Here is a 12,684-nt window from a genome sequence, read left to right as displayed (position 1 = left end):
ACGACCTGTTTTCAGAATGCAGCTTTAGTGACATCACTAAAGCCACAGGCCCCGCCCACGAGTGTTGACAGACACTGCCGTTCTAACATAGCCCCGCCCTGATCGAGTTCACAGCTGCTGCACTGACGAGAATGTCTCCCAAGCGTTGTAGGTGTTGTGTGGCTGGATGTATTAATCTACATAGCTCTCTCCATTTACTGCCGAAATCTGAGGCAGCCGCTGAAGACGAGGTGGAATTATTTTGTTTTCAAAGAAAATGCTCCCTCAACTCTACTGAAATTCATTTATGTACTGTTTTATGGTGTGTAATTTTAAGCACCTTTAACCTTATTTTAATTATTCTCAGGTAAAGTCTGCTCTAACCAATAAGCATGTAAATTTCCATACTTACAATATTAAGATCACAGAAGACTTCTCCATGGTTTGTTCAGCTCAATCTTTCGAAAACAGAGACTTATGGCAGGCAGGCTTCTTAATTTCGATTATATATATTTTTATTAAATGCAGGTTAACTAGTTTACATATAACGTATTAATATATAAAATCAAATAAAGCAAAACAAAATAAAAAACCATCAGTTTGCAAGTCTTAACTGCAGGAGGCACAACAGCAAAGGCATTTAGCACCAGAGAGGCAGTCCAGGTGGATCGCGTCTGCCTGGACATTCCTTTACAGTCCTTTTTAAAGTCCATCAGACATGTTCAGAAATTCCCTCCTGGAAACTCCCTCTACATACATTCAGTCTTTTACAGACAGTCGGTCAAAACCAAAGTCTTGAACTGCCCTTCGTTTGGAAAATATGTAAATATATATATATATATATATATATATGTATATATGGATATATATATATATGGATATATATATAAATAAATTATTTATTATATTAAATGGGAAAAAATGGATCATAATTAATGCATAAATATTATTTTCATAAAATTCTATCAAAACACCAAAGAAAAAATATTGAACAAAAATACATTTCAATGATAAAAACAACAACAACAACAAAAAAAAAACATTCAGTGTGGTATTTTTCTTTATAAACCATTCTCTCAATAAATTATTTTACAACCATGAGGTGAGATTGTCCTGAGAGACTGAGCGGAGCTCATGAAGCTCCGCCCCCTGCAGCAGCTTATTTGCATTTAAAGGGCACACACTAAAACAGCGCGTTTTTCTGAGCACCAAAAAGTGACAATTTAAACATTCTGTAAAAAATGATCTGTGGGGTATTTTGAGCTGAAACTTCACATAAACACTCTGGGGACATCAGAGACTTATTTTACATCTTGAGAAAAGGGGCATAATAGGTCCCCTTTAAATACTTCCACACATGCTAGCATGACGAAAAAGTGTATTTACTAATTGCCATATCAACACTATATAGAGAAAAAATTGGTACAAAATTCAGAAAACTTTCAAAGATGTCGCTGAACATTTATCTAACCATAGCAAAAGTAAATTTCTTATGTTAATTTAAAATTTTTTAGTGTTTATTTTAAACTAGACAAATCTGAAATATTATTTCAATCTCCAATGTTATTTAACAGTTGAGATAGTTCTTTAATGCTTCGCTAACTAGCAGAAGACACTAGCAGGGTTTAAATCCCAGTTGTGCAGGCGGGGCATATTGTCACTGCGTTACAATGAGCCCCTATTAGAAATCGATCTATCTATACTTTTATGAATTCTATGGAGAAAACATGAGAAAAAGGTGAATAAAGACAATAAAGTCAATGATCAGAAATTAGTAATTATTCATATGTTTTGAACTATGTTGTATAGCTGTGTTTTCCGGCATGTTTGTTGTCAATCTCAAATTAATTATTAAATATTATTTATTATTAATTATTTAAAAATTCCATTATTTTATATGAAAAATGTAATAATTGTATTTTATTGAGAAAATATTTTAGTTTGCCTAGTATATTTTTTTGAATCGATCAGATAGCATTTTGATCAGATAGTCATATGGTCATGTTATAATGTGCCCCACCTATGAGACATGTCACATCCATTCTTTCGGGGTATAATCAAGAAAAGATTATACACTGTATTAATAAATCATATGAACTCTGAACCCTAAGTAGATTAACACAAACTGAGAAAGTGTTAGGTTGTGCCCCGCTCTCCCCTACTAGTATAAATGTTCCCTGCAATATTGTACCAGGAATCTTCTGAAAAATATTTACATCAGCATTTTGAGTGTCTAGTTTACTAGCAAATCATCTTAAAGCATCTGATAAGAAAAGTAGTGAAATATATAATGCAAAGTCAACACTGACAAGAGAAAGACCGTTGAGTGGCACAGGAGAAATAAAGTTTATTCCTATAATAAGTGTTTATATTGGTAATATTTAAAGGGGTGGTATAATGCCCTTTTCACAAGATGTAAAATAAGTCTCTGATGTCCCTGATATGTGTGTGTGTGTGTGTGTGTGTGTGTGTGTGTGTGTGTGTGTGTGTAGTTTTAGCTCAAAATACCCCACAGATATTTTTATACAGCATGTTAAAATTGTCACTTTTTGAGGGTGAGCAAAAACGCACCGTTTTGTGTCTGTATCTTTAAAGCATCTTCATGGCTTGTTAGAGATGAATAGAGAGAAGTAACTCCGGCTACAATGCTCTTCAGCTAACCAGGTAACCAATGAAGAGACAAATCAGAATCCAACCAACTCCAGTCTTACTCGAACCACCTTCAGGGGACATAACAAGTCTATCAATCTATGTTATTAAAAACAGTACTACAGATTTCAAAATAAATAATAAAAAATTTGTGATATTCTGAATGAATCAATAGACTTCAATGGTCTACTTACTGGTCTTTTGTTCGCCCTTTGTGGATATTTCTGTTGAGTCAGGTTCTGTCAAATATTTTAGAAATCATAAATTTAGTTTTTAAAGCATATAATTTAGAATAATATTGAATGTTGATATATTTGTGGTTATATTCACACAACAGCAGAATATGGTTGTCAGTCCTGTGTTGAGAGCATAGACTAAATACGGGCGTAGTGTTCGTGACGTCAGCTGTAGTGTTTCTGAAGAGCGTTTTTGAAGCCCGAAGTTGGCGGAGCCGGCCGTCGCCATCTTGGCAGCGCGTCACTCCCGGTAAACGAAAATGTGCAGCGAGGCGGATTAGCTGAGGTGACGTGACGCTAACACACAGCAGACAAACGGCTAGTAGTGACATCAGCGCTCAAGTCAGATCCACCTGTCACTCAAGTGGCCATGCCCTGAATTAGGGCTGCACGATATAGAAGAAAAATGCGATATGTGATAACTCATTAAATAATGCGATACGATAATGCAGAAAGTGTGTAAAATAAACTTAAATTATGTTTAAAATATATTTAAAATTATATAACCTACATACGTGTTTCACATTCTTTTTTTGTCAAGAAAACATCCCTAAACTTGTGAAAGTGAACATCAGTGTTTTACTGTAGCTAAGAAGTGTTATTTTAACATCAGTGTAAACCTCGGGGTTCAGGTTATCCTACATTAGGTCTATTTAACAACACAAACTGAATAATCAAATGTACAAATAAAACTCTGCTAACAGTTAACAACATAAATAAACAGTTATTGCAAGCCGTTTCCATATGCATATCGCGATATATACATTTGATATATTTAGATAATTTTGATATATTGTGCAGCCCTCTACCCTGAATTATGCAGAACTTTAAGGCTTAATATAATTTAAAGGGGACCTAATTATGCAAAATTCACATTTACATGGTGTTTGAACATAAATGTGTGTTGGCAGTGTGTGTACACAACCACCCTATAATGATAATCCACCTCGTGGAAGTGCACCTAGTGAAAAACATTGAGGTGTGTTGTTGTTAAATGTAAGAATGAACATAGCAGTCTTCATTTACTCTCGACATCTGAGTCACTGAAGACGCAGTGGATTCATTTTATTTTTGAAGTGAATGCGACCCCCGATCTTCCTAAATGCGTTTGTTTGCGCAAACCATTTTACACCATACTACTTTGTGAACGAGGGTCCGTACAAAGCAGGCTTTGCTACTTTAAGTTACTCGAGGATGGATCTGTACCAGCTGTTGTGTTCGTGATCCAGCTTAGTCTCCGGAGCGATGTCATGGAAGGGAGAGCACGCACTATATTACATTTCATCAGAGTTGTTTAACAGATATAAAGTTTGCCAGCTTATTAAGCACCCCCTGAACGCACAATGTCTGTAAATATTAGTTTACTGTTAGTTGTAACGAGTGGTTTTGTGTAATTCGCTGTGATGATAATGCATGAGAGAGAGAGTTTATGGATCCGACTTTAGTAATGCACACTTCTTGTACTGTTTTATTCAGCTCTTGCAGTGATTTTCTGGAGTAAAACTGACGCTTCAAGTACAATAAACTTCATAAAACTCAGTAAAGTTTTGTCCATCATTCGGACGGGGTCCGTTACTACAGGCTAATAGTGAATTAATGCAAGACGACAATACTGTTCCTGTGTCCCTAGTTTGTTCTGCCTGGGTTTTTTTTGTGAAATAATGCACATACAGTTGCATGGCCAGTAAAAAATATTTAAGAACGGTAAATTTGCAGGTGTGGCAAAATGTTAGTTTTAGGTTCATTTGAGAGTTGTCCCAAACCCTAACTGTGTAAATGATTTCTGTATGTATAATTAATCTTTTTTGAGAATGATTATTTTCACCTGTGACAGTCACAGTGTTCAGGATTCCTCCTGATGAATTGAGGACCAAGTAAGTCCCTGCATCTCTTGGAGTAAAGTCACTGATGGTCAGGGCACCATTTGTGTCGGTCAGTAGTTTGCCATCTTGTCCTCTCTTCCACACCTCTTCCCAGCCCGTGTCTGTTAGATGCCTTACTTCCTCGGCTTCACGTGGCAGCAGATCAAACACCAGCTCTTCGCCTTTCCGTCCGGTTAAGTTATCTGAAGAGAAATAATAAACAAGCACTGGTAACACATGAAACCAACAAACCCAATGAAACCCAAGTGAAAATTGTAATCAGTTTTGACCTTACATGCAACATGGACTTCGTAACTTTTCGAAATTAATTGACCGTTGTCAAATATTGTCAAGTTGTATGTCCCAGCATCAGTGGTCTTCAAACCTTGCAGAATTAAGTCACAGTTACCGCTTTCATGCACCCGGCCCTTGAATTCAGCAGCCTGACGGACACCATAGGCATATAGGGAACCAAACTTTAAAACAATGGATAAATCCTTTTGGGTTGGCAAATCGCATGGCAGGGTAACACTGCCGCCCTTTTGTCCATGCACAGTTAGACATGCCACACCTAAAAATAAAAACAATGTTGAATATCTTAATGTCACCAATCCAATATACAAATAATTTTTCTGTGTTAAATATACTTACAAGGCAATTTTAACAGAAAAGTCAAGAGGCAGCACCTGATCAAAAAAGAAAAAAAAGAAAATAGGGTGGTTATTATATTGTACTCAAATCTCACTTAAAGGTGCAGTGTGTGATATTTAGGAGGATCAATATAATATACATAACTATGTTGTCAGTTGTGTATAAAGACATTACATAATGAACCGTTATGTTTTTATTATCTTAGAATGAGCATTTCTCAGTCTCTACACACACCGCGGGTCGCCTTACATCGACATGTTTCTACGGTGGCCCTGAGCGGACAAACGCCTTTCGTCACTATGTTGTTCTTCATGCAAAGAAGCGAATAAAACACTGACACAATGATGAACAACTAACAATAATATTCACAATAACATATCATTTAACAGCATAATTAAGTACATATAATTTCTTTATCTTTGTAAAGAAACCTCATTGCTTAACTGGCTACTCTCTGCCGTCTCAGACGACGACATCACTTCCTGTCAGCTGTTGGTTTTAATTCACAACCTCACCACTAGATGCCGCTAATATTTACTAGGGCTGGGCAAAAAAATCGATTTTTCGATTAATCGTTTTTTAAAATGTGGTCGATTCAAAATCGATTCTCAAACGCCAAGAATCGATTTTTTTCCATCTTTATTTATCTATTACCCAAGAATTAGTTTTCCTCCACTGCTCATATAGGCTTGCAAACTCAATTTTATAGCTAATGCTGTGAGATTTTATGTTAGTTTTATCTAAATCATAAAATAACCTCAATTAGTGCTGCACATTTAATCATATCGCAATCGCGATGTCAAGCCTATACGCAATTAGGCTATATGACGCAAAATGCTGCGATTTTGTATGAAATAAACAAATTTGGGCTTTTAACGCAATGCAGCATCTGTTATTTTTTTGTCATCCTTTGGCTAGTGTTACATGATCCCGCTCTTATTCATGCAAATGCTTTTAAACCATTCATACGCGACAAGACAAAATAGATCTCGCTGCCTGTGAATGTCCTGACTGTGACACAGAAAAACTTGCGATGATATCGTGCGTGCGCACAAGACAGCCCAGAATAGAGTTGTCTTTCGCGCTTGAATGAACAATAAAACACACAAACATGTCAAAATGTCTTTTTGTTGAGTATTTTCATAACATAAGAGCAGTCTTATGATGAACGTGAAGAGTTATGACTCGTGAGAGAATGAGGCGCGTGAGATCCGCGTCTCTGTCAACAGCGGCTGGTCTTAAAGGGACAGTACACAGTAGCCACTAATTATCTCTGTCGTTAAAGTTAATCAAAGAACAAAGGAAACAGAGAAAAACACTCACTGCTCTTGACTAAAGAACTTTTTTAACTTTGATTAGTCTATATATAATTTATAATTAATGCAGCACAGACTGTTTGATAACTTTATTCAATTTCTGTTTATGGCTTAGCTGTTAGACAGGAAGGGCACAGATGAAAATTATATGCAATGTTTTTATATGAGTTTATGTGAGGATTGTTAACCTGTTTGATCAAGACATGCGACTGTTCTGACTTGTCCAAATTTCAGCATCAATTTTTCATCTTGCATCAAAATCCTGTCTATTCATTGTATGCATTTGAAATATAGAGTTGGGTTCTGTTTTAATGTACCCAAGTGTACCTAAAATAAAAAGATTAATATACAGGTTTGTAGCTCTTAATTTATTTTTATTAATTAAACACTTGAAAACTTAAGTTCACTTTTCTTTTCTTTTTCTTTTTTTAATAAATATAGGATTTGTATTAAATATTCATTGAGTCGAATCGAAATCTAATTCAGAATCAAAATCGAATCGAGAATCGAAATTGAAAATCGAATCGAGAATCGAAATCGAATCGATTTGAGAGCTTGCAAATCGAAATCGAATCGAATTGTAACATCTGAATCGATACCCAGCCCTAATATTTACACACTGCACTTTAAAGTAATATTGTAGAGAAATTCCTAGAGTAAAAACCAGTTTATTTAAAAGGTAAAAACACTGACCACAATGCAACTCTAAACTCAACTTTTTCTTTGTTTAATCAGTTTTCTTCAGCACTTCTTTAAACCATATGAGAACAAATTGCACACAAACTGGATCAACACGCCTCACAATCTGTGAGCCATTACTGAACAACTTCCTTCCTAACCATGAAGACCAGTCATGTCTAGCCTTTCATCAGTACTGGTGAGCCCCAATTTTGATAGTCTTTTTTTATAGGGGTGGTTGATTATGATTTGACTTTTCTAACTCTAGTTAGTGTGTAATGTTGCTGTTTGAGCATAAACAACATCTGCAAAGTTCAAAGCAAAGGAAGATATTTTCTTTTAAAGAAATATTTTTTTAAGGACTGCAACAAACGGCTGGTAGAGACTACACCACATTCCTCCGTACACACAGTCCATGTTGAGAAGAGGAAGAGTTGTAGTCGAGCACATTTGTGAGTTCAAGCTCAAGCTGTCGCATCCGTCTTCTCACATGAAATACAGTACGAACACAAATGCAATAGCATGTCGTTCTGTAGACATCTTACAATTTATAGATTATCATGACAGAATATGCTAATCAATGACTAGAAGATAGTTAACTCCACCTCAGCAACATAAATTCAAGAAACCATTCAGAAATGTGCTGTTGCTTCTACATGTTGTCTCTTCTTGAGTCTCTCCATCATTATCCAACTCCAGTTTGAACATAAAAGGCAGAACAGTTTCTGACATTTTAGTGCGTCTGCGTGAGGTAATCGGAGCTGCTAACACACACTCACACACACACACACACAAAGCTCTTGAAGCTCCTCCCCCTGTGCCGGGAGCCACAGCTTATTTGCATTTAAAGGGACGCACGCGAAACAACACGTTTTTACTGACCCTCAAAAAGGGACAATTTTAACTAGGGATGGGCATTTTTCAAAAATATTGTATTTGAATATTTGGGCTCATAAAAATTGAATTTTCATTTCTTTAAATGGCGTTTAACGAGAAAAACGTTATTTTTTTAGTTCTTTTCATGTGAAAAGATGAATGCGACAGCTTGAGCTTGAACTCACAAATGTGCTCGACTACAACAACTCTTCCTCTTCTCAACATGGACTGTGTGTACTGAGGAATGTGGTGTAGTCTCTACCAGCCGTTTGTTGCAGTCCTTACCAATCATCGCAGTGGGCGTTTACTTCCAAGTCTTCAATGCGGCACACCCATAAAAACCGAGCGTTTCAGGAGCTAGGCTCAAAACCAGGGTAGAAAATAGCCTATAACTTATTCATTTTGATGTTTTTGAATGTAAAAACCAAGCGAACGTCATAAGTTGACCACAGACAACAATATTAAAAAAAAAATTAAAAAGCCAGTTCATGACCCCTTTAAATTGTTCTCAGATTGGTATACACCAATCCCACTATCCCAATAGTCCCAATAATCCCAATCCCACAGTTAAGGAGAACTGAGGATAACAATGTAAAAATCAATCAGAGCTAAAGAAAGGCGTCATCATATTTACAAGTAAAGCTCTATATTTGATATTTTTTTATATATTACGCGATTTTATTTAAGTTTACTGTCCTACTTTTCATCTAAAGGTAAATAAGTAACCACCGGAAGTGCAAGTACACTGCTTGGCGAGTTCGAACGTTCTGAAACTAGGAAATTAGATAGAACAAATTAGAACCAGTTACATAATCCATTAGCTCAGCTACAGATCTGTTGTGTTTCTCACTTCATGTGACTTTCAAAACCACAGTTTAAAGAAAGAATTGTGAAAACGTTGTGAGGTAAACCATGAAGATATGACTTGGTAAGATATGATAAAGAGGGAGTTGAAAGGGACCCACCAGAGCATGTTCCCTCTCTCCTTGGATTTCTTCTTGCTGAAGGAGCATTTTCTCAGAGACACCATCTCTGTTAATACAATAACAAACATACAATAATATTTAGAACAAGTGTCATATAATTTATAGAATACCTTGTAACACTTTATTTTAAAGTGTCCTTGTTACACAGGTTACATGTAGTTACTGAAGTTATAACTATGAATTATGCATAATTGCATGCAACTAACCATAAACCAGACCAAAAGTAAAATCACTGTGCATAAATCCACCAGGCCTCTGTAACTACTGGAAAACTATAATTTTCACCAATATCTATTGTCATCTAGACTAGTCAATATATAACACATTCAGACTAAGAATGAATTGTGAAAATGGGAGAAGGACGATTTAACGGTTAAAAAAAAAACTCAGTTATTCAATTCACGTCTCAAAATGTGTATTTCTTGTTTAATTTCACCTCTGAAAGTGTAACCACTGCACGCTTTTCCCCCTGAATGTGCCGAATCTGGAGAGAGAGTAAAATCTTTGCGTGGCAGGGAGAGCCAACACTCGACCCGTCACCTTTAAATGCGCCTGCAACAGGACCTTATACTATATAACACCAAAAAAAACTCAGCAAAGGTTGTTCTTGCTCCGGCTTTCACTTCTAGATATTCTGCACCGTGGCTTCGCCCTATCAGAGCCCGTCTCTGGCCCTATCAGAGAAGACGGGCTCTGGCCCTATGCATCTCTCCGCCGCCATTACTTAACTTCTTCTTCTACTTCTTTTTCAATGGCGGTTGATGCATTACCGCCACCATCTGAACTGGAGTGTGGATGGCTCAATAGGTCAACCCAGAGCCATAGAGCTGGTAAGTCCCGCCCCTTCCGTAAAACCCCGCTGGACCTCAAAGTTGAAAAACCGTCAATGCAAGTGAATGGGAGAAAATAATTATTTTCTGATCCCGTTTGAATTGTGCCATGAATTGAACATATGTTGTCTGTGAATTTTTTATATAACTTTTCATGTTACGAGTTTGACAGTATATGGTATGATTCTTCGGCTAGCAGTTGTGGAAAAGACATAACGAGAAAGACTACATGTCGCCTGTGTGACGTCACCCCATAAAGATGACTTAAGGCTCGTTCACACCAAGCACGATAACTATAAAGATAACGACAAAGATAACTATATATGCGTCCACACCAACGAACGATAACGGTCTTTTTATTCTAAGCACGCGCGCGCGCGCCCCATTTTAAATGCGCGAGACCTTTAAATTAGAATGGATTCTGATTGACTGTCAGTGTTTTATCGTTTGACAGCTGAAAAAAAATCGTTCTGAAAGTGATCCCAACGATATCGTTCCTCATATCTTTATCGTTATAGTTGTGGTGTGAACTCTGTTATTCTTTAATATGGAGAACGATTTTTAGAATTATATCTTTATCGTTATCTTTATAGTTATCGTCCTTGGTGTGAACGGGCCTTTACCCGTGGTTTTCACCAACCTCAACGATTTTGTTCTCTCCCTGAAAGAAGGCGATGAAGTGCATCAAAGACACAGCCATGTTTAGCGGGATCCGTGAGCTAGTGTCCGTGTGCTAGTGGTGTTGACGTTTCAAATGCGCCGAAAGCAGCGAGAGTTGTAGTCCACAAAGTGCTCTCACACAAAGTCTAACCGTATCAAACTTCTACCCGCTAAATTCTAGCATTCTTTACACGAAAAGTTATATAAAAAATTCACAGACAACATATGTTCACATTCATGGCAAAATTCAAACGGGACCAGAAAATAATTATTTTCTCCCATTCACTTGCATTGACGATTTTTCAACCTAGAGGTCCAGCGGGGTTAGCGGAAGGGGCGGGACTTACCAGCTCTTGAGAGAAATCCCGGAAGTAGGCGGTTAAAAGCATAGACAGTAAAAGCGCCGCCATTATTTACAACGGAGGTCTATGGGAGTGTCGCAACTCTTTCTCTCTATGGCTTTGGGTCAACCTACACTTCCTTAAATTCTTTTTAATAACCCAGTTATCTTCAAAAACAAAAAATTAAAACAAATTTCACCAGATGCTCTTTTCAAAGTATATCACGTAAATTTAATGTCATCTGGTTCTCACCAAGCTGTAAAATCAATTTTTGTCTAGCTTAATGGTATTTAGGACAATACATAATTACATGCTCTATTGTCTCTTGACTATTTGCAATATTCACATATTCCATCAACATGCTTTTTCATTATAAATAAAGTTCTTTTTAATCCTGTATGATTGTCCAAGTTTCATTTTGGACACCACTTCTTCTCGCTTACTTCTGTATGAATACAAATAAATACAATTAAAATAAATAAATATTGCTTATACCCCACATGCCCTGAATTCATTTGTAATATAGCCATTATTTATTTATTTAACGCGATCGTGGACAAATTAACAACCGTCTGCAGTAGGCTACAATAACCACTAGGTGACACCAAAAGACCATTTAATTTAACACCATGAATATCATTAGAAAGAATGTTTGACTCTTGTTAGCCTACATAAGCTTGGATGGCATGTTTGGATATTTATCTCGGTCATCGGTGCTTTTCTCTCAGATATTTAAACGTCCGTCACTCACGTGAAGGTATCTTTGCATCCTATTTCGGGATACAGTCGGCGAGAGGAAAATAAATGAGTCGTGTTTGTGTGCTTTACTCACCCTTTCAGCTCATACATCGCCAGGGCTCCAGTTCTCTTCTATCTTTAAACGAATCCCCACAATCCAGTGTATTCCCTACCTTATATTTTATCTACCTTTGCTGCGAATAATTGTTTGTATCCATACCCGCATATATCCGACTAATTTATCCATTAGGCCTTTACTTTTTGGAGTCAAAATCGACCTGATACCCATTTCTGGATTTAATGTAGGCCTAACCAAATCCTTAATTCTGGTTTTTGCTTTTCTTTTCCTGTCGCCTCCTACATAAATAGCTTCCTTTCCTCTGTATAATTCCCTACAATGCTCTACTGAATCACCCATGTCCTGTTCGGTGTGTTGATCTGTTTTCTCCTCTCGCCCGCCCCAGTAGCACCTCAATGCAGTACACAAGATCCGAGGGGAGGAGTCGGATCTTATATAAGGGGTGGAGATTGGTAGGTTTAGGGGTGGAGATGGGTAGGTTTAGGGGTGGGTTTAGGGATCAGGGGGTGGAGACTGGTAGGTTTAGGTATGTAAGGTGGGAGGAGTTGGATCTAGATCCGACTCCTCCCCCTGGATTTTATGCTCTGCATTGAGGACCATCTCGCCCGCCCCGCGAAGATTTGCACGCAGCACTGAAGGGGGGAGTTGCGCAGCGCTGCCTATTTTCTTTCCTTTTTTTCCCCCTTTTTCTTTAATTGAACACCAAGAACGGAACAAAAACAGAATATACATCTACAATGGCATTGGTTCATACAGATAAATGAGTATTAAGCAAGGCACATATCAGTTAAATAAATAGATAA

General features: G+C 37.2%; 1 protein-coding gene across 3 annotated transcripts; it reads right to left on the bottom strand.

Moving 5' to 3' along the window:
• Window positions 1-2,396: 2,396 nt before the first annotated feature.
• Window positions 2,397-12,023, bottom strand: LOC308696889 (uncharacterized protein). Of its 3 annotated transcripts, none has more exons than XM_081375823.1 (7): window positions 9,670-9,952; window positions 9,213-9,279; window positions 5,378-5,412; window positions 5,022-5,297; window positions 4,690-4,929; window positions 2,823-2,867; window positions 2,397-2,699 (listed from the first exon to the last, which is right to left on the bottom strand). In XM_081375823.1, the coding sequence occupies exons 2-7, from the start codon at window positions 9,275-9,277 to the stop codon at window positions 2,632-2,634; spliced, it is 729 nt and encodes a 242-aa protein (XP_081231949.1). In that variant the 5' UTR covers window positions 9,278-9,279; window positions 9,670-9,952; the 3' UTR covers window positions 2,397-2,631. The 3 variants fall into 3 exon arrangements, with proteins under 3 accessions (XP_081231949.1, XP_081231948.1, XP_081231947.1); XM_081375822.1 differs by lacking the exon at window positions 9,670-9,952 and adding an exon at window positions 11,897-12,023 and having other exon boundaries at window positions 2,511-2,699; XM_081375821.1 differs by lacking the exons at window positions 2,397-2,699; window positions 2,823-2,867 and having other exon boundaries at window positions 4,309-4,929; window positions 9,670-9,986.
• Window positions 12,024-12,684: the final 661 nt, after the last annotated feature.

This window comes from Scardinius erythrophthalmus (genome assembly GCF_964197995.2).
Source record: "Scardinius erythrophthalmus genome assembly, chromosome: 10".
Taxonomy (NCBI): domain Eukaryota; kingdom Metazoa; phylum Chordata; class Actinopteri; order Cypriniformes; family Leuciscidae; genus Scardinius; species Scardinius erythrophthalmus.
The sequence above is the reverse complement of the archived record's forward strand: the minus strand, read 5'-3'. Positions and strand labels throughout refer to the sequence as shown.

Excerpts from the sequence above, each read along its gene's own strand:
- LOC308696889 (XM_081375821.1), bottom strand. The coding sequence starts at position 9,277 with ATGGTGTCTCTGAGAAAATGCTCCTTCAGCAAGAAGAAATCCAAGGAG. Across the intron at positions 5,413-9,212 it reads GAGAGAGGGAACATGCTCTG|GTGCTGCCTCTTGACTTTTC; the intron begins GTGGGTCCCTTT and ends TTTTTTGATCAG. Across the intron at positions 4,930-5,021 it reads TTACGAAGTCCATGTTGCAT|ATAACTTAACCGGACGGAAA; the intron begins GTAAGGTCAAAA and ends ATTTCTCTTCAG.